This window comes from Leucoraja erinacea, chromosome 27, assembly GCF_028641065.1.
Source record: "Leucoraja erinacea ecotype New England chromosome 27, Leri_hhj_1, whole genome shotgun sequence".
Lineage (NCBI taxonomy): Eukaryota > Metazoa > Chordata > Chondrichthyes > Rajiformes > Rajidae > Leucoraja > Leucoraja erinaceus.
Genome location: NC_073403.1, coordinates 26,262,353 through 26,287,394, shown reverse-complemented (window position 1 = coordinate 26,287,394; position 25,042 = coordinate 26,262,353). Strand labels below are relative to the sequence as shown.

The following is a 25,042-nucleotide window of genomic DNA, read 5'->3' as shown; positions in this document are numbered from 1 at the left end:
ATTATCAGGTGTGTGACAGTAGTGTTGAGCTAAGGAGAGAGCAAAGATCTATGCTAGTCAGGAATGCATAACCCTTTGGTTCTGATGAAAGATCGCTAAACTGAAATGTTAACTGTTTCTCTCTACATATGCTGCCTCACTCTCTGAGAATATTTTTTTATTCAAGCAAGTAATGTCAATACATTTCAATAACATTAAAATAGAATGTATTCAGCTCTAAAATTGAGAAAGTATACAGTACGCCTTTGGGGGAAAAAAAGTTATAATAAAGCTAAGATCACTTCATACACGAGAGTGATATACTGCAATTCAGAATAGATGAGATTCTGTTCAAAATACTTTCTTGGAACTTTTTTGCCCTGGTAAAACTAGGCATAGAGTTTGTATAAGATAATTACAAGCAGTTGAATAAGGGGTGGGAATTAATAAGCTTTGGCTTCTTCCTGCTCCTTTTCGGACACGTATGATTTCATTTATTTATAGATATTGTTTATGACACTTTATAAATATTTTTGTTTTGTTTTTTGTATGCTGTTTCACACTTGCTTTTTATTCTTTTATTCTGTTCGAAATAAATAATAAAATAAATAAATAATAATAAAAATGGATAAAGTATAATTTCTCAGACATAGAAATACTAATATAATTTGGATGTTTTATTAGTTATTCCATAATGTAGTTCCTTCTAATTTAACCTCAAATTTCAAATTGTTTCACATCCATGAAACATCTTCTGAAATGCTGCCACTGTTACTTGACATCTTGCACAAAGCATGGTTCCGTCACTTGGTCCATTGTTTTAATCTGTTCATGTTTGTACAGATTGTGGGGCCCAGGGAAGAGAGTTGAGGTGAGATGGTGGGAAGGGTAGAGCAGGAAGTGGTGTTCCCATGCACTTGCTGTCCTTCACCTTGGTGGTGAAGTTTGTGAATTTGTGGGGTGCTGTCAGCATAGCCCGGGCAAGTAACTTTTTGTCCTACAGCAAATGTAGAAGACTATAATGCTAATACCTTAGATGGACAAAAAACGCTGGAGTTGCTCAACGGGTCAGGCTGCATCTCTGGAGAAAATGGATAGGTGTCTTTTCTGGTCAGGACCCTTCTACAGACAGAGGAAGAGTCCCGACCCGAAACATTATCTATCCATTTTCTCCAGCGATGCTGCCTGACCCGCTGTTTCCCCAACATTTTGTGTCTATCTTTGATATAAACCAACATCCGCAGTTCCTTTTTATCTGAATATTATGTCCAGATATATTATAAATTAAATGATGAGATGAAATTAACTATTATGATCCATCTTGTTATGAGTCACTCAACCCTTGCTTAGAAGTGTGTTGATCACCCCAATGTGAAATGTTGCACGCTGCCATAGTCTCTATATTCTCCCCTGTTAGCTCGGATGATCTCAGAGCGGGGAACAGCAACCAACTGAACAATTTCTACAAACTGTTTATGAAAATCACCCTGTATGACGCTGTCACCACTAAACCTTTCGACATGTTTTGACAAAATCCTGGCTGTTTGTCAAATACACCAACTGTGTTCATTCACACATGGCTTTGTATTTTTTTAAAGCAAACTAATTACTTGGGTGGAGATTGGAGGGGGGGCGGGGATCTTATTACAGGATGCAAGATTGCAAATGTTATATATTGATTCTGAAAAGGGGTGCAAAATATATCATTGTGTCATTTGTTTCCTCTTCAAAGGTATCTGTGTACAAGGCTGATGAAAACTGCGAAAGTGGGGAATTTACCACCAGTGGGGAATGCTGTTCTGTATGTCCACCGGGAGAAGGTGTGGTGTCAACATGTGGCGAAAAAGACACTGAATGTGAGACGTGCATGGACAGTAAGTACACTCACACCGCAATGCCATAAATAGTGGTGTTTATTCACTGACCTATGAAGTTGGAAAGAATAACATTATTTTGTTTTGTTTGGTATAATGATCAAAACATTTGTCTCGTTGGTCTTGGTGAAAAGAATACAGACTCTTACTTTGTCCTTTCATGTCCAAAGTCAAACTAAATTTAGAATTGTTGCACGAAAAGTCCACGCAAGTGATTACTGAGGAAAGGTCTGCTTGGACACTGAGACAGCAACTTAGAATGTAAAATTAGAACTTAGAATATCTGAAGAAGGGTCCCGACCCGAAACATCACCTGTCCATTTTCTCTGGAGATGCTGCCTGACCCATTGAGTTAATCCCAGCACATTGTGCCTATCTTTGGTATAAACTAGCATCTGCAGTTCCTTTTTAGTACATATCAAACTGAGAATATAACCGTTTCTCCTGGTTTCTGCTCTGCAGATGGAATGCACAGTGGGTGGCGTTGGGGGTTTGGGGGGAGGCAGGGGAAGGGGGGAGAAGGAATCGCCGGTTGGGTTGGGGAGGAACGGGTAAAGAGCGAGCTCTCTGCCCATTGTCCATGCAATGAGGTTGGGGTTGGAGCAGTTTCTGGGAAACTGATAAATTCTGCATATTGCTCACTCGTAAGGATCAGTGCAATTCACTGCTGAGGGTTGTGCCCCAGGATTGGGTCACATTAAGGCAACAGAAGCCTGACTACTTCATCAAGAGTAGCATAAAAACAATTTATACCAAGGTCCTGGTGGCACGGTGGCACAGCGGTAGATTTGCTGCCTTTCAGCGGCATAGACCCGGGTTCGATCCTGACTACGGGTTCTGTCTGTACGGAGTTTGTACGTTCTCACAGTGATCTGCGTGGATATTTTTCCAGGATCTCCCGTTTCCTCCCACTCTCCAAAGACATATAGGTTTGTAGGTTAATTAGCTTGGTATAATTGTAAATTGTTCCTATGTGTGTGGGGTAGTGTTGGTGTGCGGACTAGTGGGGCCGAAGGGCCTGTATCTCAAAATTAATCTCTGAATTAATCTCTATATTAATAACTAAACTAAACTAAATATTGGGAATGTACCTGGAGAGATTGGACAAACTTGCAATTTTTTCTCCAGAGCATCGGAGATTGAGGGGCGATCTGATAAAAGTATCTAAGAATGGGTGAAGACTACATAAGGTAGTGTAGGTAGTCAGTCTTTTACCCAGGGTGAAAATGTCAAATGTCATAGGACGTAAATTTGATCGTCCTATCATTTGAGGTCCATCTGATCATTTTAGAAACTGTAGAATTGCTCAGATAAATGCAAGTACTTGCAGGCATGGCTTTAAGGTGAGAGAGGCAATGTTTAAAGGATATGTACAGGACAGGTTTTTTACACAGAGGGTGGCGAGTGCCTGGAACCCACTGCTGGGGGTAGTGGTGGAGGCAGATATGATAGTGGCATTTAAGAGACTTTTGGAAAGACACAAGGAATATGGAGGGAATGGAGTGATATGAATTGTGTGCAGGCAGATAAAAGTTGATCTTGGCATTCTGTTTGGCAAAGACAATGTGGGCCAAAGGGGCTGCTCCTGTTTTATGTTCTATGTTATTTCTCCTCAAATTGGCTTGTCATAAACCATTGCAGTACAAAAGGAGCTTTATTTTAGTTTAGAGATACAGTGTGAAAACAGGCCCTTCGGCCCACCAAGTCCACATCGACCAGCGATTCTATCCTACACACTGGGGACAATTTACAGAAGCCAATCAACCTACAAATCTGCACGTCTTTGGAATGTGGGAGGAAACCGGATCACCTGGTGAAAACCCACATGGTCATAGGGAGAGCGTACAAACTCCGTACAGACTACACCCGTAGTCAGGATTGAACTCGGGTCCCCGGCGCTGTACGGCAGCAACTCTACCGCTTGGCCACCGTGCCGCACAGTTATGAGCCCATTAAATATGGAGTCCATCCTTGTAGAATTTTTGTTCTTGGATATGTCTGGCCTGCTCTTGAGAAAACAGTCCTGAAAGTACACCAACACATCAGCTGCAATTTAATTTTCACCTCTCCCTTGCTCCAGGCCAAGTACTTCTTGTTTCCAAATGTCACAACAGATTATTTGGAATTAAAACCTTGCGCAATATTGAGGCGGACTCGAAGAGCACATTTATAGGTTGATACTGTGTCCTTTGAACATTCCCTCCTGAATGTATGAATCTTAGAACAACTGTTGGTCATGTGCATTAGATAAATAAAGGAAATCAGAATTGTGATTCAGGGAGGTTCAGCTGCTCAACATTATTTTGGAGTACCAGTACGGAAATTAGAAATAAAAACAAAATGAAGAAATGACATACAAGTTGGGACATTAGATATATAAATACTGAGTTAATACTCATCGGTTACTTATAGATTTAATTCCTTACATAAAACAAGACCTAATCAACATAAAGAAACTGGGAGGGTAGGGCAACATATGAGTGGCCCGTGTAGCTGACTTTGCCCCCAGTTATTCTGCCATTGATTATCCTAATAATAGATCGACATCCAAACCAAGGATCAGTGTCTTTTCCTGCTACAGATTTATTGAATTATCTGCACAGCCATATTTTACAAATGACCACATTGGCGAGAAGTGCAGTCATAGCAAGTCCTTGCATTGCATGTCTATAGTTCTTCTGTTAGAATTGGCTTCCTTGAATTAGATAATTAGAAATGAACAAACCAGATCGCAGACGGACTGGTGTAGTTGGCACTTGCTGCTTAATTTTGCTTACTACCACCACTTTGATTATGACAAGAAAACGTTGGACTCTGGATACAGAATTGGCTAATGGTAGGAAACACAGGATGGTGGTGAAAGGTTATATCTCCTAGACTAGAGGCCTGTGACTGGAAGTGTGTCTCGGGGATCAGTGCTGGGATCGTTGCCATCTATATCAATGATTAGGATGAGAACATTTGGATGATTTGGAACAGTGAAATTCTTACTTGCAGCAGCTTAGCAGACCTGTAAACACCATACGCAACAAACAAAATGCAATAAATCAATGTCCTCAATATTAATGCAAAAAAAAACTCTGATGTCGTCGGTGTCAATCAAAGACAGTCCACAGTTCACTGTTGACGTCAGTTTTGTGTTTTGTTCAACAGCCTGATTGTTTTTTGAGAAAATGTCATTCTTGAACTTGATGGTCACAATTTTCATTTGGATAACATTATTAGTAAGTTGCAGCTGATGCCAAAATCAATGTTATAGTGGACACAAAAGAAGGACAGTATCTAGATCTGTGGAGAAGGTGGGCCAAGGATTGGCAAATGGAATTTAACACAGACAAATGTGAGGTTATGCACTTTGCTATGTCAGACCATGGTAGAACTTAGAGTAAATTGTAGAGCCTCGAAGAATATTATAGAGCAGAGAGATCTAGGAATACAGGTGCATGGTTCTGAAAATGGCAATTCAGATGAGTAGAGTGGTGAAGCATGCTTGCCGCCATTGGGAAGGGTATTGAGTAGAGGTTGGGGCATCGTGATACAGCTGTACATTGGTGAGACCACACTTGTGTACAGTTCTGGTTGGGCAGCTATAGCAATAATTTCATTGTTCGAAATGGTGCAGAAGAGATTCATCAGGTTATACTGGGACATGCAAGCTTGAGTTATGGGGAGAGGTTGGATAGGTGGGGTCTCTTTTCTTTGGAACATGAAAAGCTGAGGGGTGAACTTTTGAAGTATGTAAAATCATGAAGGACATGGATATAATAAACACTCACAATATTCTCTCGAGGGTAGTGGATTCTTAAACTACAGGACAGAGGCTTAAGTGAGGGGGGGAATTTTTAGGAAGAGCATCAGAGGCAAGTTTGTCACTCTGAGTATAGTTAGTATCTAGGCAAGATGCCAGAAAAAGCTCAGGAAGCAGATACAATTACAACTTTCAGAAGACATTTGGACCAATGTAAGGGTAAGAGGCATCTTGAGGGATACAAGCCAAATGTAGGCAAATGGAACTCGCCCAGAATGCCAAATTGGTCGATGGGCTGAACGACCTTCAGATTGTAGGGACAATAGAGGAAATAAGAGCTGGAATTTGCATTTGGCCTCTTAGCTCTTTGAGTGGATTTGTGTATACATCGCAACCCATTTATTCGAATGAGGTCACCGACATGGATTGGAAAAAGAAGTGCATGTGGTTTGTGTCATAATGGTTTTAATTAATTTCTGTAACATAATGTGTTTCTGATTATTACAAATGTTTTAGAAATAATTGCAAAAGTCTTAAACAGCACATGTTGTCTTGTTACTGTAGTGCAGCCAAGGGCTTGATTTGAATCACAGGCTTCAGAATGTGGGTGTAGTTGTGGTAATAACACTGCCATAGAATGGTTTAGATGAACTATCCCTATCGCCAGGCTCATGGGAATGAATAAAACATCAACAATCTTCCTACCCCTCAGAATGCCTTGGATCTCTCTATCAGAGGTGTGGGAGAAAGCAGGAACGGGGTACTGATTTTGGATGATCAACCATGATCATATTTACTGGCGGTGCTCCAAATGGCCTACTCTGGCACCTATTTCCTATGTTTCAATAGCCCCATTCTGATCACCTGGGATCCTTTCCCAAAATTCCTCTTTTTTTTCCCCACCATCTGCACTCTTCCCATTCTCTATCCCACACTCCAAAGACATACAGTTTTGTAAGCTAGATGGCTTGGTATAAATGTAAATTGTCCCCAGTGTGTGTGGGACAGAGTTAGTGTGCAGGGATCGCTGGTCAGCGTGGACTCGTTGGGCCGAAGGGCCTGTTTCCATGCTGTATCTCTAAACTCTAAATTAAAACAAAACATCTGTGAATATCGAGCCAACAGCCTCCACCAAGAACTTTCATTGTATTTCCTCTTGTGACCTTCTCTGTCCGCGATGGTTCATTGAAGATTACGGGGTGGGAGATTGCAACCTTCACGTGGTCCGCCCTGTTTCGACAAATGCAATCAACCCGGCGTGCATAATCAAATAAGATCAAATTGAACCAGTTGTCCTACAACTTTAGGCTGTGCACACCATACGCGAAAAGAAGAAGATTGAAGATTACAGAGGGTAGACTGTAAGGCCCAACCTAGCTAAGTACAATGTTTAACCCTATCAAATTGTGGAGTTTATTTACCCAGGAGCCTAATGCTGAGCTAGTTTGTTTTCAATGTGTGGAACACAATGTGCTGGACTAACTCCACCGGTCAGGCAACATCTCTGGAGGAAACGGATAGGTGGCGTTTCAGGTCAGGACCTCTCTTCAGACTCCCGAATGCTATCTGACCCACTGAGTTACTCCAGCACTTTGTGTTCCACGCAAGATTCCAGCATCTGCAGTTCCTGTGTCTACTTTTTTCAAGGTGTGTTTTAAAAGTTGGTGAATTCATAGGCCCATTACACTTCAATAAAATCCAATTGTATACTTAAAAGTAGGTTCATAAGTCATGGGGCAGATGTGGACCATTCAGCCCATCGAGTCTATTCTGCCATTCAACCCTGGCTGATCTAACTTTCCCGCTCAACCGCATTCTTGTGCCTTCTCCCCACAACCCATGACACCCATACTGCTCAAGAATCTGTCTATCTACGCCTTAAAAATACCCGATTACTTGGCCTCCACTGTGGTATGAGCTGCTTGTACTAAAACAGGAAATGTTGGAAATATTCAGCAGGCCAGACAGCTCCTATAGAGAGGGAGAAAGAGTGACGGTTTCAGTATTTTCTATTTTATTTCAGCCCAGTTGAGTTACTCCAGCATTTTGTATCTATCTTCGGTGTAAACCAGCATCTGCAGTTTCTCCCTGTGCAGCTGTTCATTGCAGGATAAGTTTAATCACTTCTGATGATTATTACATCCAAATGAATGCCGCCTGAGGTTAGCAATGTGGCATCTGATTTCCATAATGTTTTGCATATTAATCTTTACATTGCTCGGAAAGATAATGTTAACTCCATTTCAAACACAACACATATTGGGAGATCTATTTAGTATTTCTGGCATTTTGGATTTTATTTCTGATTTTAACATCCACAGTTATTTTTTTCTTTTTAAAAGTCAACAGATGGGATTACTTAGGAGTTGAAGTAGGAATAGCAAGGCTAAGCAGAAGGCTTTCAAAGCTCCAAGCCATCAGATAAGCAGAAATATTTTCCTAATTCTGAACATAAGAATGAAAAAAACACAAGATAAACAAGGCACTAATAAATGTGCAGGAAGGAATTGCAGATGCTGGTATAAACTGAAGGTAGACCTAAAAAGCTGCAATAACTGCGGATGAGGCAGCATTTCTGGAGAAAATGAATAGGTGACATTTTAGATCAAGACACTTCTTCACTGAGAATCAGGGGAAAGGGAAACAAGAGATATAGATGGTGATGTCTATAGCAGCTAACAATGGCTCATTTACTTTATCATCGTTACTTGTTTGCATATCTTTCATTCATTTGTTCTCTATCTCTCTACATCACTGTCTATATCTCCTGTAACCCACTTAGTTACTCCAGCTTTTTGTGTCTATCTAAGGCGAAAATGTAGATAGAATCACAACAACATAAATAATGGCAATTCAATGTGACTTCACATTTGTCTTCTGATCTTGAAGACTGGCTGATGCCACAAGGTTGATGGGATGAGAATTTCCTGAAAGGTACACTTCTGAGGCCATGTTCACTGCAGCTAAGGGAAGTTTAAGAGGATATGAGAGTGAGTGGGTGGATGAGAAGAGGCAAGCTGTGTCAGCACTTGCTTTTGGTGTGATAACCAGTTTCAGTAGTGTGCTTGTCTTCATTGCTAGGGGCATTATCTCTAAGAATCAGGAAGTCATGACACAGCCTAATAAGACCTTGGTAAGGCTGCACTTGGAATATTGCGTGCCGTTCTGGCCGCCTCGTTACAGAAAGGATGTGGAGGCTTTGGAGAGAATGCAGAGGAGATTTATCAAAATGCCGCCAATCTGGAGGGTATTAGCTACAAGGGGAAGTAGAACAGACTTGGACTGTTTTCTCTGGAATGTTGGAAGTTGAAGAGAGACCTAATGGTGAGAGACATATACTGTAGTGATAGACAGTCAGAACCTTTGTCCCGGAGTAGAAAATGTCAAAGATCAGAGTGCATGGCTTTAAGGTGAAAGGGGAAAAGTTTAAAGGAGTTGTGCAGGGCAAGTGTTTTACACCGATACATACAGTCTGGGATGGTAACTGCTCGGCACTTCACTGCTTTAGTTTAGTTTATTGTCATGTGTACCGATGTACAGTAAAAAGCTTTTGTTGTGTGCTATCCAGTGAGTGAAAAGACTGTACATGATTACAATCGAGCCGCCCACAGTGTACAGCCAGATACAGGATAAAGGGAATAAAATATAGTGCAAGGTAAAGTTCAATTAAAGATAGTCCAAGGGTCTCCAATGAGGTGGATGGTAGCTCAAGATCGATCACTAGTGTTGAGAGGATGATTCTGTTGCCCGATAATAGCTGGAAAGAAAGTGTCCTTGAATCTGAAGGTATGCATTCTTACACTTCTGTACCTCTTGCCTGATGGGAGAGCGGAGAAGAGGGAGTGTCCAGGGTGAGACTCGTCCTTGATTATTCTGGTGGCCTTGCTGAGGCAGCTTGAAGTGTAGATGGAGTCAATGGAAGGGTGGTTGATTTGTGTGATGGTCTAGGCTGCGTCCACAATGCTCTGCAATTCATCGCTGTGGTTGGAGCTGTTCCCAAATCATGCTGTGATGCGTCCCGATAAAATGCTTTTTAACAGCGCATCTGGAGAAGTTGGTGAGAGTTGTTGGGGAATTTTTGTTCAAAATACATATATATTTTTAATTGCTATTGCTCTATCCATCATTGTCATGTACACTGTGTACTCCATGAGCTACAAGGAATTTCATTGCAACCTGGTGTGTGTGAGAACAAAATAACCAGAATCGGAATCGAATTCCTATATTTTTATATAATGTACTTCAGAACATTCCAACCAAAATGCTAATCTATTCTTACATTTTCAAGTGTTGATGGAGGCTGCACGTATTAAGAAAAAATGTTTTCTCTTTAAACAAATGTAATGTTCATAAGCTCATAGGAAAATAATTAAGCCATTCGGGCCAACAAGTCTAATCCGCGAGACAACATGACTCATCTATCTTTCGCTCTCAACCCCATTCTCCTGCCTGCTCCCCATAACCCCTGACACCTATGCTAATCAAGAATATGTTAATCTCTACCTTCAAAATTCCCATTGATGACCTAAATAGCCGTCGGTGACAATGAATTCCACAGATTCACCACCCTCCGACCAAAGAGATTCCTCCTCATCTCCTTTCTAAAGGTACGTCCTTTTACTCTGAGGCTAGAGCCTCTGGTCCTGGACTCTCCCACTGGTGGAAACATCCTCTCCACATCCACACTAATCAGGCCTTTTGCTATTTGGTACGTTTCAATGAGGTCCACCCTCATCTTTCTAAACTCCAGCGAGTACAGGCCCAGTGCCATCAAACGCCTATCATATGTTAACCCAATCATTCCTGGGATCTTGATCTTGTTTTTTTAGGTATTCATAGCTTTACCTTCTAAAACCTAGTCCTTGCGCACTTCTTCCAAACCATGTATCCATTAATCCTCCATCCTTGCAATGCCAGTGTTTGTTTGTGCTTTCTCAAAGGGAATGTCAGGCAGCTTGTTGCTAGCAGATAGCAGGTGAGATTGGGGCTGTAAAGTGCTCTGATAGTTGGTCGAGACCCTATCAGCTGAATTCCCTCATGAGCAGATTATTGGAAACCTGTCGGAAGGGAATAAGAAATGTAAGAAATGTCAAGGACATGGAAGTGGCTGTCAAACTCATCAATGTAGATTCCCTGGGTCTCTAACTCTTGCTTTGTACCACTGAGCATTTTATTTTTAACCTTTTGTAATATTTTTGCTTATTTAGCTCCACCAACCATTCGAAACATTGATTGGTTTTTGAGTAAAGCCCTTCCTGAAATGTTTATCAATAATTTAAATAGATGGGCTTCCCGCTTAATCACTTCCACTCTGGGCTGTGGAGCATGCGTTTGGTCATTGTTTCCCGTAGCTCACCCATGTTACAGTCGATCAGACTGCCCTGTTCTATTTTCTGCCCTTAGTTAGCTCGTTGAAATGTACAGCAAGTGGAAGTGGTTTAAGGAGCTCAATGAACAGGTGGACATTTATGACCATCTAGTGGTGTGGCAGCCGTCATTATGAACAGCGATTGTTTTTAGAACAATGCAGATTAATTACTCATTTGAAATTCCACAGATGTCAGCGACATCTCTTGATTGGTAGTGCGGGATTTAGTTTACTTAGTTTTTAGTATCCAGACAGAAATGCCTGAGCGTGGACTCAACTGGAGAGATCCCGAAAGAACTGCTATTAACCTAGTGAGGTGGAGGACATTTGTCAATGGCCTATGCTCCCTAGAGGAGCAAAGGGCTTAAGAAGAAGAAGAAGTTTTTAGTTTAGAGATCCAGCGCGGAAAGAGACCCTTCGGCCCACTGAGTCCACACTGACCGGCGATCCTCGCACAGTAACACTACCCATCACACACTACGGCCAATTTTACATTTATACCAAGCTAATTAATCTAAGAACCGGTACGTCTTTGGAGTGTGGGAGGACACTGGGGATCTCAGAGGAAAACCACGCAGGACAACGTACAAACTCTGTACAGACATCACCCGTAGGGCACCACCGAGTCTGATTCTCTGGTGCCCTAAGGCAGCAACTTTCCCGCTGCGTTACCATACCGCCCTTTAGGGTGGTTTCATAGCTATGAAGTTACAGTATCCACAGTAGATAATCACAAAATGCTGGAGTAACTCAGCGGGTCAGGCAGCATCTCTGGAGAAAAGAAATCGGTGACGTTTCGGGTCGAGACCCTTCTTAAGACTGAGAGTCAGAGGAGAGGGAAACTGGAGGTGTGAGGTATAAAGAACAAACAAGAGAAATGTATGAAAAGAACAAATCAAAGCCAGCAAGGATGATCAAGGAAAGGTGGAGCGCACAATGGTCCATTGTGGGCTGTGGAAGAGGTCATAACGGGGGGGATACGAAGTGAAACTAAGCAGAACGACAGTGAAACTACTAGGACAACTAGGGTGGGGGAGGGATGGAGAGAGATGGAATGCCAGGGCTACTTAAAATTAGAAATATTTTGTGTCCATCTTCGATGTAAACCAGCATCTGCAGTTTCTTCGTACAAACAATATCCATTGTGATTGATTGATTGGTTGAAAGATACAGCATGGAAACAGGCCCTTTGGCACACTGGGTGCATGTCGACCATTGATCACCCATTACCACTAGTTCTATGCTATCCTACGGGGGGTGGGTGGGGGAGAACCCGCAAGGTCACAGATAGAATGTGCAAACTTCACACAGGCAGCATCCGAGATCAGATTTCTGGCGCTGTTAGGCAGCGGGTCTACCAGCTACGCCACTGCGGTAGGGTGATAACTGCTGATCTTGCCAAAAATGCACACAGCCTGTACGTGAATAAATTAAGAAAAAGGCACTTGATAGCATCCTATCAATAACTAATCCACTTGATCTATTTATCTATGCAAAGAAAATATCACTAAAGAAACAAGAGAGGAATTATTGCATATGTATGTTCGATTCCAGGGCAGAGAAACACTCTTCCTTATTGCCTCTCCTTGCATTAAGACCTTTTAACAATAATTGTAAGACTCGTCTATATTATTAAATATATTATTCATAGATGCAGTTAGTTTTCTCATAAACTATTGTCCCCAAGGAGCACTAGACAAATGGAAATACTTACGAGAAAAAAAGCTGCTGGAAGCTTATAGATAAGATGCTGCAAGCAATACAATATTAATACAGAATTAGACAATCAAACAAAGTTGATTTACCAAATATAAAATGCAGATTTAGGTTATCTGGAAACTTTCCATCAGCAGAGAGAATGCCGTGTGTGTTCAGCAAGTTGGGCATCAACTGTGGAGAGAAGAAGTTAACTTATCTTGTGGAAATCCTTTATCCATGCTGAAAGGCTATTGACCTGAATCTGTCTGTTATTCACTACATGTCTACAGCTTTGGTTCTGTTAAAGACTTGGTGTCAGTCTCCCTGGCTTGCTATCAGAAAGAGAGACACTAGGAACTGAAAGTGCTGGTTTATGAAAAAATACAGAAAGTGCTGGAGTCTTTCAGTGGGTCAGGCAGCATCTCTGGAGAACATGGGTTGGTGATGTTTCAAATTGGCGCCCTTTTGCAGACTGTTTGTGGTGGGGATGCGGGGCGGTGGAGAAAGCTGGAAGAGCGGTGGAGGCAGGAGAAAGCCTGGTGAGTGATGGGTGGATACAATAAGGGTGGGGGTGGGTTAATAGGTACATAGTTGGATAGAGGTCAGAGAGGAAAGTGGAGAGAATGAAGGACAACAAACGGCACTGTTTGTTCCAGGTATCTCACGCCCATTGTAGCCATTGAAATTCAAGTCAAACATGACTCAATTCTGCTATCTTCCATACATGCCCCTATCTAAAAACCTCATAAATGCTACAATAGCAACTGTCTCCACCATTACCCGCCACCCTCTGTGTAAAAAAAAACAAAAAAACTTGCCCACACATTTCCTTGAAACTTTGCCACTCTCACCTTAAAGCAATACTGTCTAGTCTTTGACATTTCCACCCCGGGAAAATCAGGTTTTGAATGTCTACCTTATCTATGCCTCATAATTTGATCTACTTCGATATAATTTTTTCATAGTCTTCTCCAAAATTATTGCATATTAACCCAGTAGAAAAAGGAAGCATTGATTTTGCAACCAAGAATTACTAAGAGTCAATGTGAAGAGAAGTGGAGTACTGTTGATGTATGTCAAACAACCAGAAAGAGTGTAATCAAATTGTCTGCTTATCCTAATAGCCAGCTATTCCATTAGGAACATTTTACTGTACTGCATGAAACTGAAAAAACCATGAAGTGCAGGTCAGGCAGCATCTCTGGAGGGCATGGATAGGTGGCATTTTGGATCAGGACCTTTTTTCAGTCTCTGCACTAACCTGAATATTACTCTTCTGTTGATTCATTGATTGATTTACAAAGCTGTTAGATTGCAAATAGACTGGTAATAGGTCATAAAGAGTCAGACTGTGCCCTTCAACTTCCTGCATTTATGCCGTTATTCAGCACTCATCTACATTAATCCAACACTATTCCCATTTTCCTTCTTGTCTGCTCAAGATCTTTCCCCGTGCCAGTAAATGATATCACCTATCCCTCTTCTGTGTTTAATTATAGAGAAATAATGAGCCTGATCCATGAATACACAACACCGAGATAGTTCACCAAGGAAACGCTGATGCTGGAATCTTGTACTCGCCACCGAATAGTGGAAGCATCCCCAAATCTACCTCAATGGATTAGGCAGCATCTCTCGATAACATGTATAAGCAAAGTTTTCTTAAGTCTTAGTCACAACCTGAAATATTGCCTAATCTGCTAAATTAATTACTCCTGCACTTGGTGTTTTGCGAATGAAAGGATAGATTTGGGGATGTTTCCACTACTCGGTGACGAGTACTAATGTGTGGCACGGTGGCGCAGCAGTAGAGTTGCTGCCTTACAGCGCCAGAGACCCGGGTTCGATCCTGACTATGGGTGCTGTCTCTATGGAGTTTGTATGTTCTCCCCATGACCTGCGTGTGTTATCTCCGAGATCTTCGGTTTCCTCCCACACTCCAAAGACGTACAGGTTTGCAGGTTAATCGGCTTGGTCTAAATAGAAATTGTCTTTTGTGTGTGTGTGTGTGTGTGTGTGTGTGTAGGATAATGTTAATGTGCGGTGGTCGATGGTCGGTGCAGACTGGGTGGGCCGAAGGGCCTGTTTCCTAAACTAAACTAAACTAAACTATTCCAGGAGCCTTGAATAGGGGAAACTTCTCTGGCATCTGCTAAACCATCCACATCAAATCTTCCTCAGCTGTATCCACATATCACTTGCTTGGCTTTCTCCCCCCCACACCTCTCTTCCAGCTGTCTGCCCCCTCCTACAGTGTCTAAAGAGGGGTCCTGACCCGAAACATCACCTTGCCATGTTCTCCAGAGAGATGCTGTTTGACCCGCTGAGTTACTCCAACACTTTGTATTATCTGTCCGAGATTGTTCTGATGGTTGTGTTCATTTTCAGACCTGCCAGTGGATGCTTAATATTCATTAACCTAAAATGGCATGAACAATTTTCAGAAGTTATCGTTCCCCTGTCATTTTTACCCACTGCAAGACCTTAGTGCTTAGTGCAGGTAATAAAACCTTTTCATGTGGATTGCTTTATCTCTCTTCTTCCTGTGAAGAACAATGAGAAAAGTGAATAGTGTAGCTTTTGATGTTTCTATCGGGTTGTTGATGAAGATAAGAAATAGAACATGCTCCCTCAGGAGTCTTGATACAGATATGTGGTAAGAAGGCCAACAGCCATTTATTACGGCTAAATATTTGCATTCCCTGAGGATGCTTTGCATCTCATTCAGCAGAAATGCCATGAGGGGCCAATTTTTAAATCTGGCCAAAATGCCACCCGTTGCTTCCTCAAAGTCTAAGTGCTTCCGCCCGTGTACAAAGGCAGCTGTTTAATTTGTGGAGTATTATTTGAATGTTGCAGGATTTAGTTAATCTGGATGAAGCCAGTTTTGTGCGACATTTTATTTCTTGTTGTTTGCACCAGTTAGTTATGGCACGAGCACAGGAGGGATGCTAGTTAGTTATAACCTGGATTTGATTTTATCCTCTATTATGAAGAGGCTTGGTATTCAATGCTTTCACCAAAGGCTGAATGATGTCTGTCGACAGGAACTACTAGAGTGAATGAGATTTAAGAGCAGTTATTTCCAAGGAGATTTCATGCACGTTAATCATGATGGTCAGAAGTATCTCTTTCATCACGTTATTGCTTGTCGAGATATTGATCCGGATAAGTGGTTTCCTTCACTTTATAGAAGCTTTTAAATATCTGACATTGAGTTACAGACGGATTTTTGGTAAATCCTGTATTTAAATAGGCTCTCATATAAAGTGTGAAATACAAGGAAGAGCTGATGGACTGGATGCAAGGGGTGGCTTCCTCTAGAATTAGAGGTGACAGCCCCAGGAGTTAGGGCCTTCCTTTTAGAAATAAGGTGAGGAAAAATCAATGTACAGAGGGTTGTAAATATTTGGAATTTTCTATCTTGGAGGGAGAGATGCTTAGTTGTTGAATGTATTTAAGACTGTGTTCAACAGATTTTCAAATGCTAAGGGAGTCTGGTCATAAAACACATGGCAGTGGATTAATAGTGATCCCATTAAATGTGGATAGGCACAAAAAGCTGTAGTAACTCAGCGGGACAGGCAGCATCTCTGGGGAGAAGGAATGGGTGACATTTCGGGTCGAGACCATTCTTCAGACTACCTCGGGGTCTCTTACCAACTGCGCCCCTTGCTGGCCACATGCGATTGCGACTCCAGCATTTTGTGTCTACCTTCGATTGAAACCAGCATCTGCAGTCTAGGTCCAGGAGGCATCTACCTTCGATTGAAACCACCAACCCCAGCAGTGTGTTCCAGACACTAACCACCCACTGTGTAGAAAAATAAGTTGCCCTGTACATCTTCATTAAACTTTGCCCCTCTCACCTTAAAGCTATGGCTTAAAGTATTTGATTTTTCCGTCCTGTAAAAATAGGTTCTGAACATCTACACTAAACTATGCCTCTCATAATTTTACATCCATCTGTCGGATTTCCCTGCAAAGTAGATTGTAAATACTTCTGCTGGTGCATAAAAAGGAAAGGACAAGTACTGTCGAGGCAAATGTGGATCCCTTACAGTTTTCAAGCTCTGTCAGATGTATTAGAGTATCTGTCAGAAAACTCAAACTAATATACTGAAATCTTTCGATGAAGGAAACTTAATGTCTTATTATCAGATTTGGTCAACACGTGATTTTATCTCACTATGGTGGTGCTGATTCTTAATTAGCCTTTAATGTGATCTTGTAAGCTCTGCACTTTATGGAAAGGGTGATCAATACCAACCTTGGTAGTTATGCTTTATTGTTGGTGCAAGTGATAGAAAAAAGGGGATTTGCACTTAACTTACTTATGTTTTTTGTTTTGTTTCCAGGTTTATTTTACTCAGACGTGTCAAGCCATACGGAGCCCTGTTACCCATGCACGGTGTGTCCAGAATCAAAAAATATCGGAATCCCTTGCATGGAGAACTTTGACACCACCTGTATTTGCATGAATGGGTATTACGAAATCTCAGACGGAAAGTGCCTTCTGTGCAAGATGTGTGATAAGGGATTTGGAGTGGTGCAACAGTGTTCGTATGGAAGGGATACACTGTGTGAAGAATGCCCTGCAAACACTTACTCTGACCAGAAGAGCAACATCGACCCTTGTCTCCCGTGCACAGTCTGTGAAGATTATGAAGAAATGATCTCAGATTGCACACCTACGCAAGACGCTGAATGTATCTGTAAGTCATTCTGGCTTGTTCCATTTTCTGCAGTTCATTGTAAGTGTCAAATTGGTAGAATGTGCTTTGCAGCAAGGAGCCTTTCATTATGCTACTGATTGCCTGTGGACATAAATCCTTTGGCACACAGCTCACTGGCTTCGAAGACCAATTGCAGTGCGGCACTGGTCAGAGAATTGCAGAATGAGAAAGCAGAGAAGGAAGTCAATCCGCCTGTAAAGTCTGTGCCGGCCCTTTATAGAACGATCCAGTCAGTCTCATCCCTACTCATTCCTGCATGTTCCTACACCTTCTCTTCCCTTGTACCTGTTCAATACTCTTTAAACAGACCCAATTCAATATTTTCCACCATCTATAAAAGCAGTGGGTTCCACATGATCACCTCTCTCTCTGTGTAAAATGTATGATGTCCCTTCAAATATCCCCTTGATCTTCCATCCCACCCAAAATGTTAGTTACCCATGTTTTAAATCAGCAGAAGATTATAGCCACACTGTCTACTCCTCGTGATCATTTCTGCTACAATAACATTTCATGTCAACCTGCTTTGGTCTGAAGGGGAAAGCCCTGTCTCCTCTAGCTGTCGTCAAGATCCCTTATCCTTGGAACTTTTCAAGTAAGTCTTTACTGCACAATCTCTAAGATAATGCGGTGAAGAATGGCAATATTCCCAATGTGATTTAGTTTTAGTTCAATTTACAGATACAGCACAGAAATAGGTCCTTTGGCCCACGAGTCTGCTCTGACTAGTGATCACCCCATACACTAGCATTATCCCACACACTGAGGACAATTTACAATCTTTTACCGAAGAAAATTAGCCTACAAACCTGCACGCCTTTGGAGTGTGGAAGGAAACCGGAGCACCTGGAGAAAACACTCTCAGTCACGGGGAGAATGCACAAACTCCATACAGACAGCACCTGTAGTCAGGAGCAAATCTGAGTTTCTGCTGCTGTAAGGCAGCAACTCTCCTGCTGCGCCACCGTGCTGCCCTAATCGAACAATGCATTTATTTATAATGCCCAGGATTCCACATGACTTACTATCTATTCTCTTTAGTGTTCAGTCAGTTTCAAAGATTCATACACATATATACCCAGATCCCCACTATTCCTGGGCACCAGTCAAAAATTTATCATTTATTTTATATTGATTCTCCTAGTCCTGCCAAAATGCATCACTTCACTCTTCTCTGCATTAGATTTCATCTGTCATTCTTCTGCAGGTTAATCAAGTCATTCTGCCAGTGCATATGTGTTTTCTGGAAGTCTATTACTATCCTACTCAGTATTTACTATGACTCTTCCACACATATTGAATACTTAAGGGCCTGTCCCATTTGGCGGGTTTTTCAGCGATTGCTGGCATCATTGACTGAAGTATCATGTCACCGAAAAATGGCGTGACGCGGCGGTGATGTGGCGTGATGACGTTTGATGCACGGTGTTTTTTCAAGTGTAGCAAAATTTTTCTTGTCGCCGCTGGATTTTGAAATGTTCAAAATCTTTTAGTGACACTGATATGACAGTCGCCGAAAAAGAATCGCCTGCGCTGCGCACACACACTCTGCGCGCACACACACACGTTCAGGCCATTGTCAACCAAATTGGGAGCACTCAACATTGACGTATACGGAACATCATAATATTTCGTTCTCCAGTCTGAAATAACACCAAGTTACTTCAACTTTCTGCTTTCTGTTTTAAAGCCAGTGTCTTATTCATGTTGTCATCGAATATTTTATTCCATGGGCATCAATCTTTCTCAACAGCCTTTCATGCAGGACTTTGTCAAAAGCCTCTTGAAAATCCAGTGAAATGTAATCTACTGCATTCCCTTCTCTATTTCCTAAACATACATTTCCAATCCAGTTAGTCAAACAGGATGTGCTTTGAATAAATCCATGCTTTCTCTCCACTCTTAACAAAAACCTCTTCAAATTTCTATTGTTTTTTTTTCCCCTTAATTATTATTCATCAAAGATTACTCACCGGCATCGTCCCTGAGCAACCTAAGATGCATTCTATCTGAATCAAGTGACTGAGTCATTTTTAGTTTATTTTAGAGATACAGTGAAGAAGCAGGCCTTTCCACACACCTAGTCTGTGCTGAACAGTGATTCCTGCACACTAATACTATCCCACACACACAGGGGACAATTTACAATTTTACTAAGTAAATTAGCCTACAAACCTGTACGTCTTTGGAGTGTGGGAGGAAACCGGTGCACTCGGAGACCTAAGGAGAACGTACAAACTCCGTACAGGCAGCATCCGTAGTCAGGATCAAACCCGCATCTCTGGCACTGGAAGGCAGTAACTCTATCTCTACGCCATCTTGTCGCCCACCATTAAACTGATATCTTGTTTAAGCATAGCCAGACGTCCCTATTACTGCCTCCATTTAAAATTTAATCAACAACCCATTATATCTATTTGCTTCTCTTCTACTAAAATTTAGGAAGATCTTTTGTGCTCTGTAGTTTAATGCACGGGGTTGTTTGCTACCTTTCTTCATTGTCTTCCATGATTAGGACATGCAAGTAGTTACCAGAAATAGTGTTATTAAACCATGTTCTGGACATGTTTTGACATCAATTGCTCAAAAGCTTTTGTGCGTGCTTCTCCCATGAATGCACTCGCTGCAGTAGGCCAATGTGGATGGGTGAGGCCTGCTCCTACACTACTTATAGGGGACCGGTCTAACCTGATCACTGCCTTTGAGTCTAATGTGTGGATCCACAGGCAGATAGGAGCTCTTTATGACTTTTAATTGCTGTTCCCACCCAATTATCAAGTAAATGCTCGGGAGGAAAAATGTAAAACAGCAAATGTTATTTTGTCCAGTATTCAATAACAATGGTGAGGTACAGGAATAGAACAACACTTTTACTCACAGCACGGTTTGGCAGCAATTTATGAAAAATACTTACACAGGAATGGACACATCGTAAAAAATTAATGCAAAGGTTTCTGGACATCTGTCATATAAGTGAAACAAACTCTCAAAGCTGTGTCTCTAGCGAAGATATTATTATTTAGTGGAAGGGTAGAGTTTGTGTTCTTGTGTTAATTACTCTCTTTCTTTCCCTTTACCTTTATGTGGGCTTTCAGGGTAAAAAATGATGTGGCTGTCTGCAACCAAGAATACCTGCCACTTAACCCGGTCTTGGGCCTTGATGTGGGTGTGTGCATGAATGATTCCAGGAATGAGTGGGTTAACTTATTCTGAGCGTTTGATGGCGCTGGGCCTGTACTTACTGGAGTTTAAAAGAATGAGGAGGGACCTCATTGAAACGTACCGAATAGTGAAAGGCTTGGATCGAGTGGATGTAGAGAGGATGTTTCCTCGTGGCAGAGTCTAGGACTAGAGGTCATAGTCTCAAGAATTAAATAACGTTCCTTTAGGAAGGAAATGAGAATTAATTGCCACAGAAGGTTGTGGAGGCCAAGTCAATGGATATTTTTAAGGCAGAGACAGATAGCTTCTTGACTTGTACGGGTGTCAGGGGTTATGTGGAGAAGGCAGGAGAATGGGATTGAAAGTGAGAGATAGATCAGCCATGATTGAATGATGGTAGACTTGATGGGCCGAACGGCCTAATTCTGCTCCTATTACTTATGACCTTATGAACAGTACATTTGTAGTACCAATTGACATTTCAAAGACAGTGTGCAGTGCTCTGGCCAGTGACGGATATTGCTATCAAAATCTGGAGGGGACCGGGGGACAGGGGGGACATAATTTGTTGGCGGTCACGTACGCATGCGCACACTCACACGCGCGAGGCTTCAGAGGCTTCTGTGGGCCATGTGAACGGTAATTTCAGCTCAATCCAGCGCTAAATCTGGATGTGAATGACAATTAAATTGACTCTTGACTCTTGACTCTCTTGACTTGACTTAAATCCAACTCAACTTTGCCCGTCTCGCCAGGTTAACCTACAGCCCTGCCTGGACTGATGGAATACCAGTCCGGAGCCGTGGAGCTAGCGCTGCTTCTCCGTGCTGACTGTAAGCCTGGGCCATTTTTCTCACAAGTCCAGGCAGGGCTGTAGGTTAACCCGGCGGGACTGGCGGAGTAGTGCTGGGATTAGAGCTGCTTCTCTGTGCTGGCTGTGGGCCTGGGGGCATCGCGCCCGTCTGACTCCCAACGTCTCTGGCCACCCTTGGGCGTGGCGTGGGGGGGGGGCGCTCGGCTGCAGACGGGGATGGTCCAGTGGAGGTTCGGCAGCTATTGCAGCGCTGGAGAGCCGGCCAGGATTGATCCTGGCTGCTGATGAGGCGCAGGTCTGTGTCCAGGCCTGCCGTTGTGACCCTATGACCTGGGCACGTCTCCCTCCTCCAATCACCCCACTATATCCTCAGTCCCACCACCCCCTACTTTCGCCTCTGACTGACACCTCCCTCCTCCAATGATCGCGCAGAATCATCATGTCCCGCCCCCATTGCCAGCTGACCAACGTCTCTCTCTCGTCCAATCGGCGCCCTCGATCAGCAGTCCCACCCCCAGCCTCGCGGAAAGCGGAGATTTCACTGGGTTTTAAAATGGGGTGGGGGGGGACATGTCTCCCCTGGCCCCCCCCCCCCCCAGGATTTCCGCCACTGGCTATGGCCACCATGGACATTGAGTCAGTTTCCTGTTCTTCTTCTTCTTCTTCTTTCGTATGGCGCACACAGCCTAAAGTTGTTGGACAACTTGTTCTATTTGATCTTACTTGATTGTGCACGCCAGGTTGATTGCATTCGTCGAAACAGGGCGGACCACGTGAAGGTTGCAATCTCCCACCCCAAGTCAGTTTCTCAATCTTCATTGCTGAAGCAGCAGCATTACTGTTAGATTGAGGGCCAAGACATCGTGTGAGAAACAATATGATGTGAGGAAGCACCAGAAGAAAACGGAAGTCTCTCCGTTCTTTTGATGGTCTTACTTTCCTCTGAATCATTCAGAGATTTTGGATTAGGATACAACTCCCAGGCAATTATATCACGGTAGTTTACGTCAACGTAATGAAATTGAAAAGCAACTTCTCCAAAACTTCTCCAACTGTTTCCATTATTATTTCATTTGGAAATTTCAACTTGTTAATTCCTTCGTGACGCTAACGTATTTTCTGTATCAAGGTTACATGTGACGCGAAAGATCCCGGGGATGAGTGGGTTAAGGTATGATGAGAGTTTGATGGTTCCATGCTTGTACTTGCTAGAGGGGGGGACCTCATTGAAACTTACAGAATAACGGAAGGCCTGGATAGAGTAGGTGTGCAGGGTATGAGCCCACTGGCAGGAGGATCTAGGATTAGAGGGCACAGCCTCAGAATAAAAGGATGTACCTTTAGAAAGGAGATGAAGAGGAATTTATTTCGTCAAAAGGTTGGCGAATCTGTGGAATCCATTGCCACAGGCGGCTGTGGAGGCTAAGTCATTGGGTATTTTTAAAGCGGAGATTGACAGATTCTTGAATAGTAAGGGTGGCCGGGGTTATGGGGAGAAGGCGGGAGAAAGGGGTTGAGAGGGAAAGCTGGATCAGCCATGTTTGGAAGGTGTAGTAGACGAGATGGGCTGAATGGCCTCATTCAGCCCCGATGACTTATGAACATTAGTCTTCCTTGGCGCAGGCTAGACTTTTTTGGTCTTGAGCTGCTGATTATAGGTGCAATCCCGACACAACAAGATCATCATATGGCTGGTCTGCAACATTGATTGATATATATTTTTTAAATCCCAGCTGATCTTGCATGCATACATCCATCACCAGTATCAGCAAAAAGAGGGATATGGGCCACACACTGTTGGGACTAGTGTAGATGGGCGGTGTGGGCAAGTTGGGCCAATGGGCCTGTTTCCCCACTGTACGACTCCATGACTATAATCTCCTTAGTCCAGTGCAAGAGAAGTTATTGATCCTTCCCACCTTTTCCTCTCAACTACCTCCACCAGCGGGGCACATCCCCACCAGACGGAGATGGCATACAAGGGAAGAGCTGGAATATTTAGACATCTGAAGAAGGGTCTCGACCCGAAACGTCACCTACTCCTTCGCTCCATAAATGCTGCCTCACCCACTGAGTTTCTCCAGCATTTTTGTCTACCGTCAACAACAAATCAGATCTTTTTGAGCAAAATTCAACCACACCAAGATATAGAAGAATGTAGACCTAATGCAGATAAGTGGGATGGCTATAGTTGGATGCAATGGTCAGTGTGGACATGGTGGACCAAAGGACCTATTTCCATGCTGCATGGAATTTATCTTTGAATATAAATTGATCATTGGGACTTTTTTCAAAAGCAGAAAGCAAGTTTATATTCCCAGTGTGGTGTGGGTCCTTGATGATGCTGGTTTAGTGTTTTTAGTTTAGAGATACAGCATGGAAATGGGCCCTTCGGCCCATCGAGTCTGCACTGACCAGCGATCCCCGCACGTTAACACTACCCGGCACACACTAGGGACAATTTTTTTAATACATTTACACCAAGCCAATTAACCTACAAACAAGTACGTCTTTGGAGTGTCGAAGGGAACCGAAGATCTCGGAGAAAACCCATGCAGATCACGGGGAGAACGTACAAACTCCGCACAGACAGGATCGTGGTCAGCTGTACCGCTATACAACCCTGCCTCCCTGGCTGTCTTATTGTTATATAATCTTGACTGGAGGACAGCAGAGATTTACTTGTATCTCTTGAGTTTGCAGATGATTTACTTGCATGCTGGTTCTGTAGGGTCTGAAGTGACTGAGCAGGCTCAGTTTAGACTCGGGTACAGATGTTGTCATGTGTGGGGTGGGGGGGTGCTTGAGTAGGCAGGTTGGAGGGTAGATCTATCTGGAGGTGGCTTATTTCTTCTGCTGGATTTCCACAAGCTTTGTATAGGTCCTCTGGCCAGAATCACAACATATGTGCGGCAGATGGAGACAAATCTCTAACGGCAGCCAACTTTGTGAATAATTCCCAATGATCTGTTTCATTTGACTGATGAAGTCTTATGTAACGTGGAAAAAGCCTATTTATAGTGGTTTAGGTTTAGGTTTATTATTGTCGCACGTACTGAGGTACAGCGCAAAGTTTTGTTTTGCATGCTATCCAAAGTTTGACTTGATTGTGTATATATGTTAGACATTACTTTACAGATACCACGTGGAAACAAACCTTCAGCCCACAGAGCACAAGCAGACCAGCGATCCCTGTACACTAGTCCAATCCAACACACTAGGGACAATTATAAGTTTTTACCAAAGCCAATTAACCTACAAATATGTTCATCTTTGGAGTGTGGGAGGAAACGGGGAGAAAACCCATCTGGTCACAGGGAGAACATACAAATTCCATTCAGACAGCACCCATAGTGAGGATTGAATCCGGATCTCTAGCGTAATAAGGTAGCAACTCTACCGCAGTGCCACCGTTAATTAATTGTCCAATTAATTAATAAATTTTGATCTAATTGGACCAGATAATACTAGACATACAGTAAATATAATCAAATAAAATAGGGTGAGCAAATGGGAAGACACAGAGTGCAGAATATAGTTCTCAGCATAGTAGTGCCTGAAATGTTGCCTATTTCCTTCGCTCCATAGATGCTGCTGCACCCGCTGAGTTTCTCCAGCATTTTTGTGTACCTTCGATTTTCCAGCATCTGCAGTTCCTTCTTA

General features: G+C 42.7%; 1 protein-coding gene across 1 annotated transcript in view; it reads left to right on the top strand.

Annotated features, from left to right (window-relative positions):
• Positions 1–25,042, top strand: part of LOC129710372 (tumor necrosis factor receptor superfamily member 16-like) — a 108,117-nt gene that overhangs the window by 23,481 nt on the left and 59,594 nt on the right. Inside the window, exons 2-3 of the mRNA XM_055657329.1 lie at positions 1,712–1,853; positions 17,026–17,382. Of these exons, the coding sequence (XP_055513304.1) occupies positions 1,712–1,853; positions 17,026–17,382 (499 nt within the window). The remainder of the gene's footprint in view (positions 1–1,711; positions 1,854–17,025; positions 17,383–25,042) is intronic.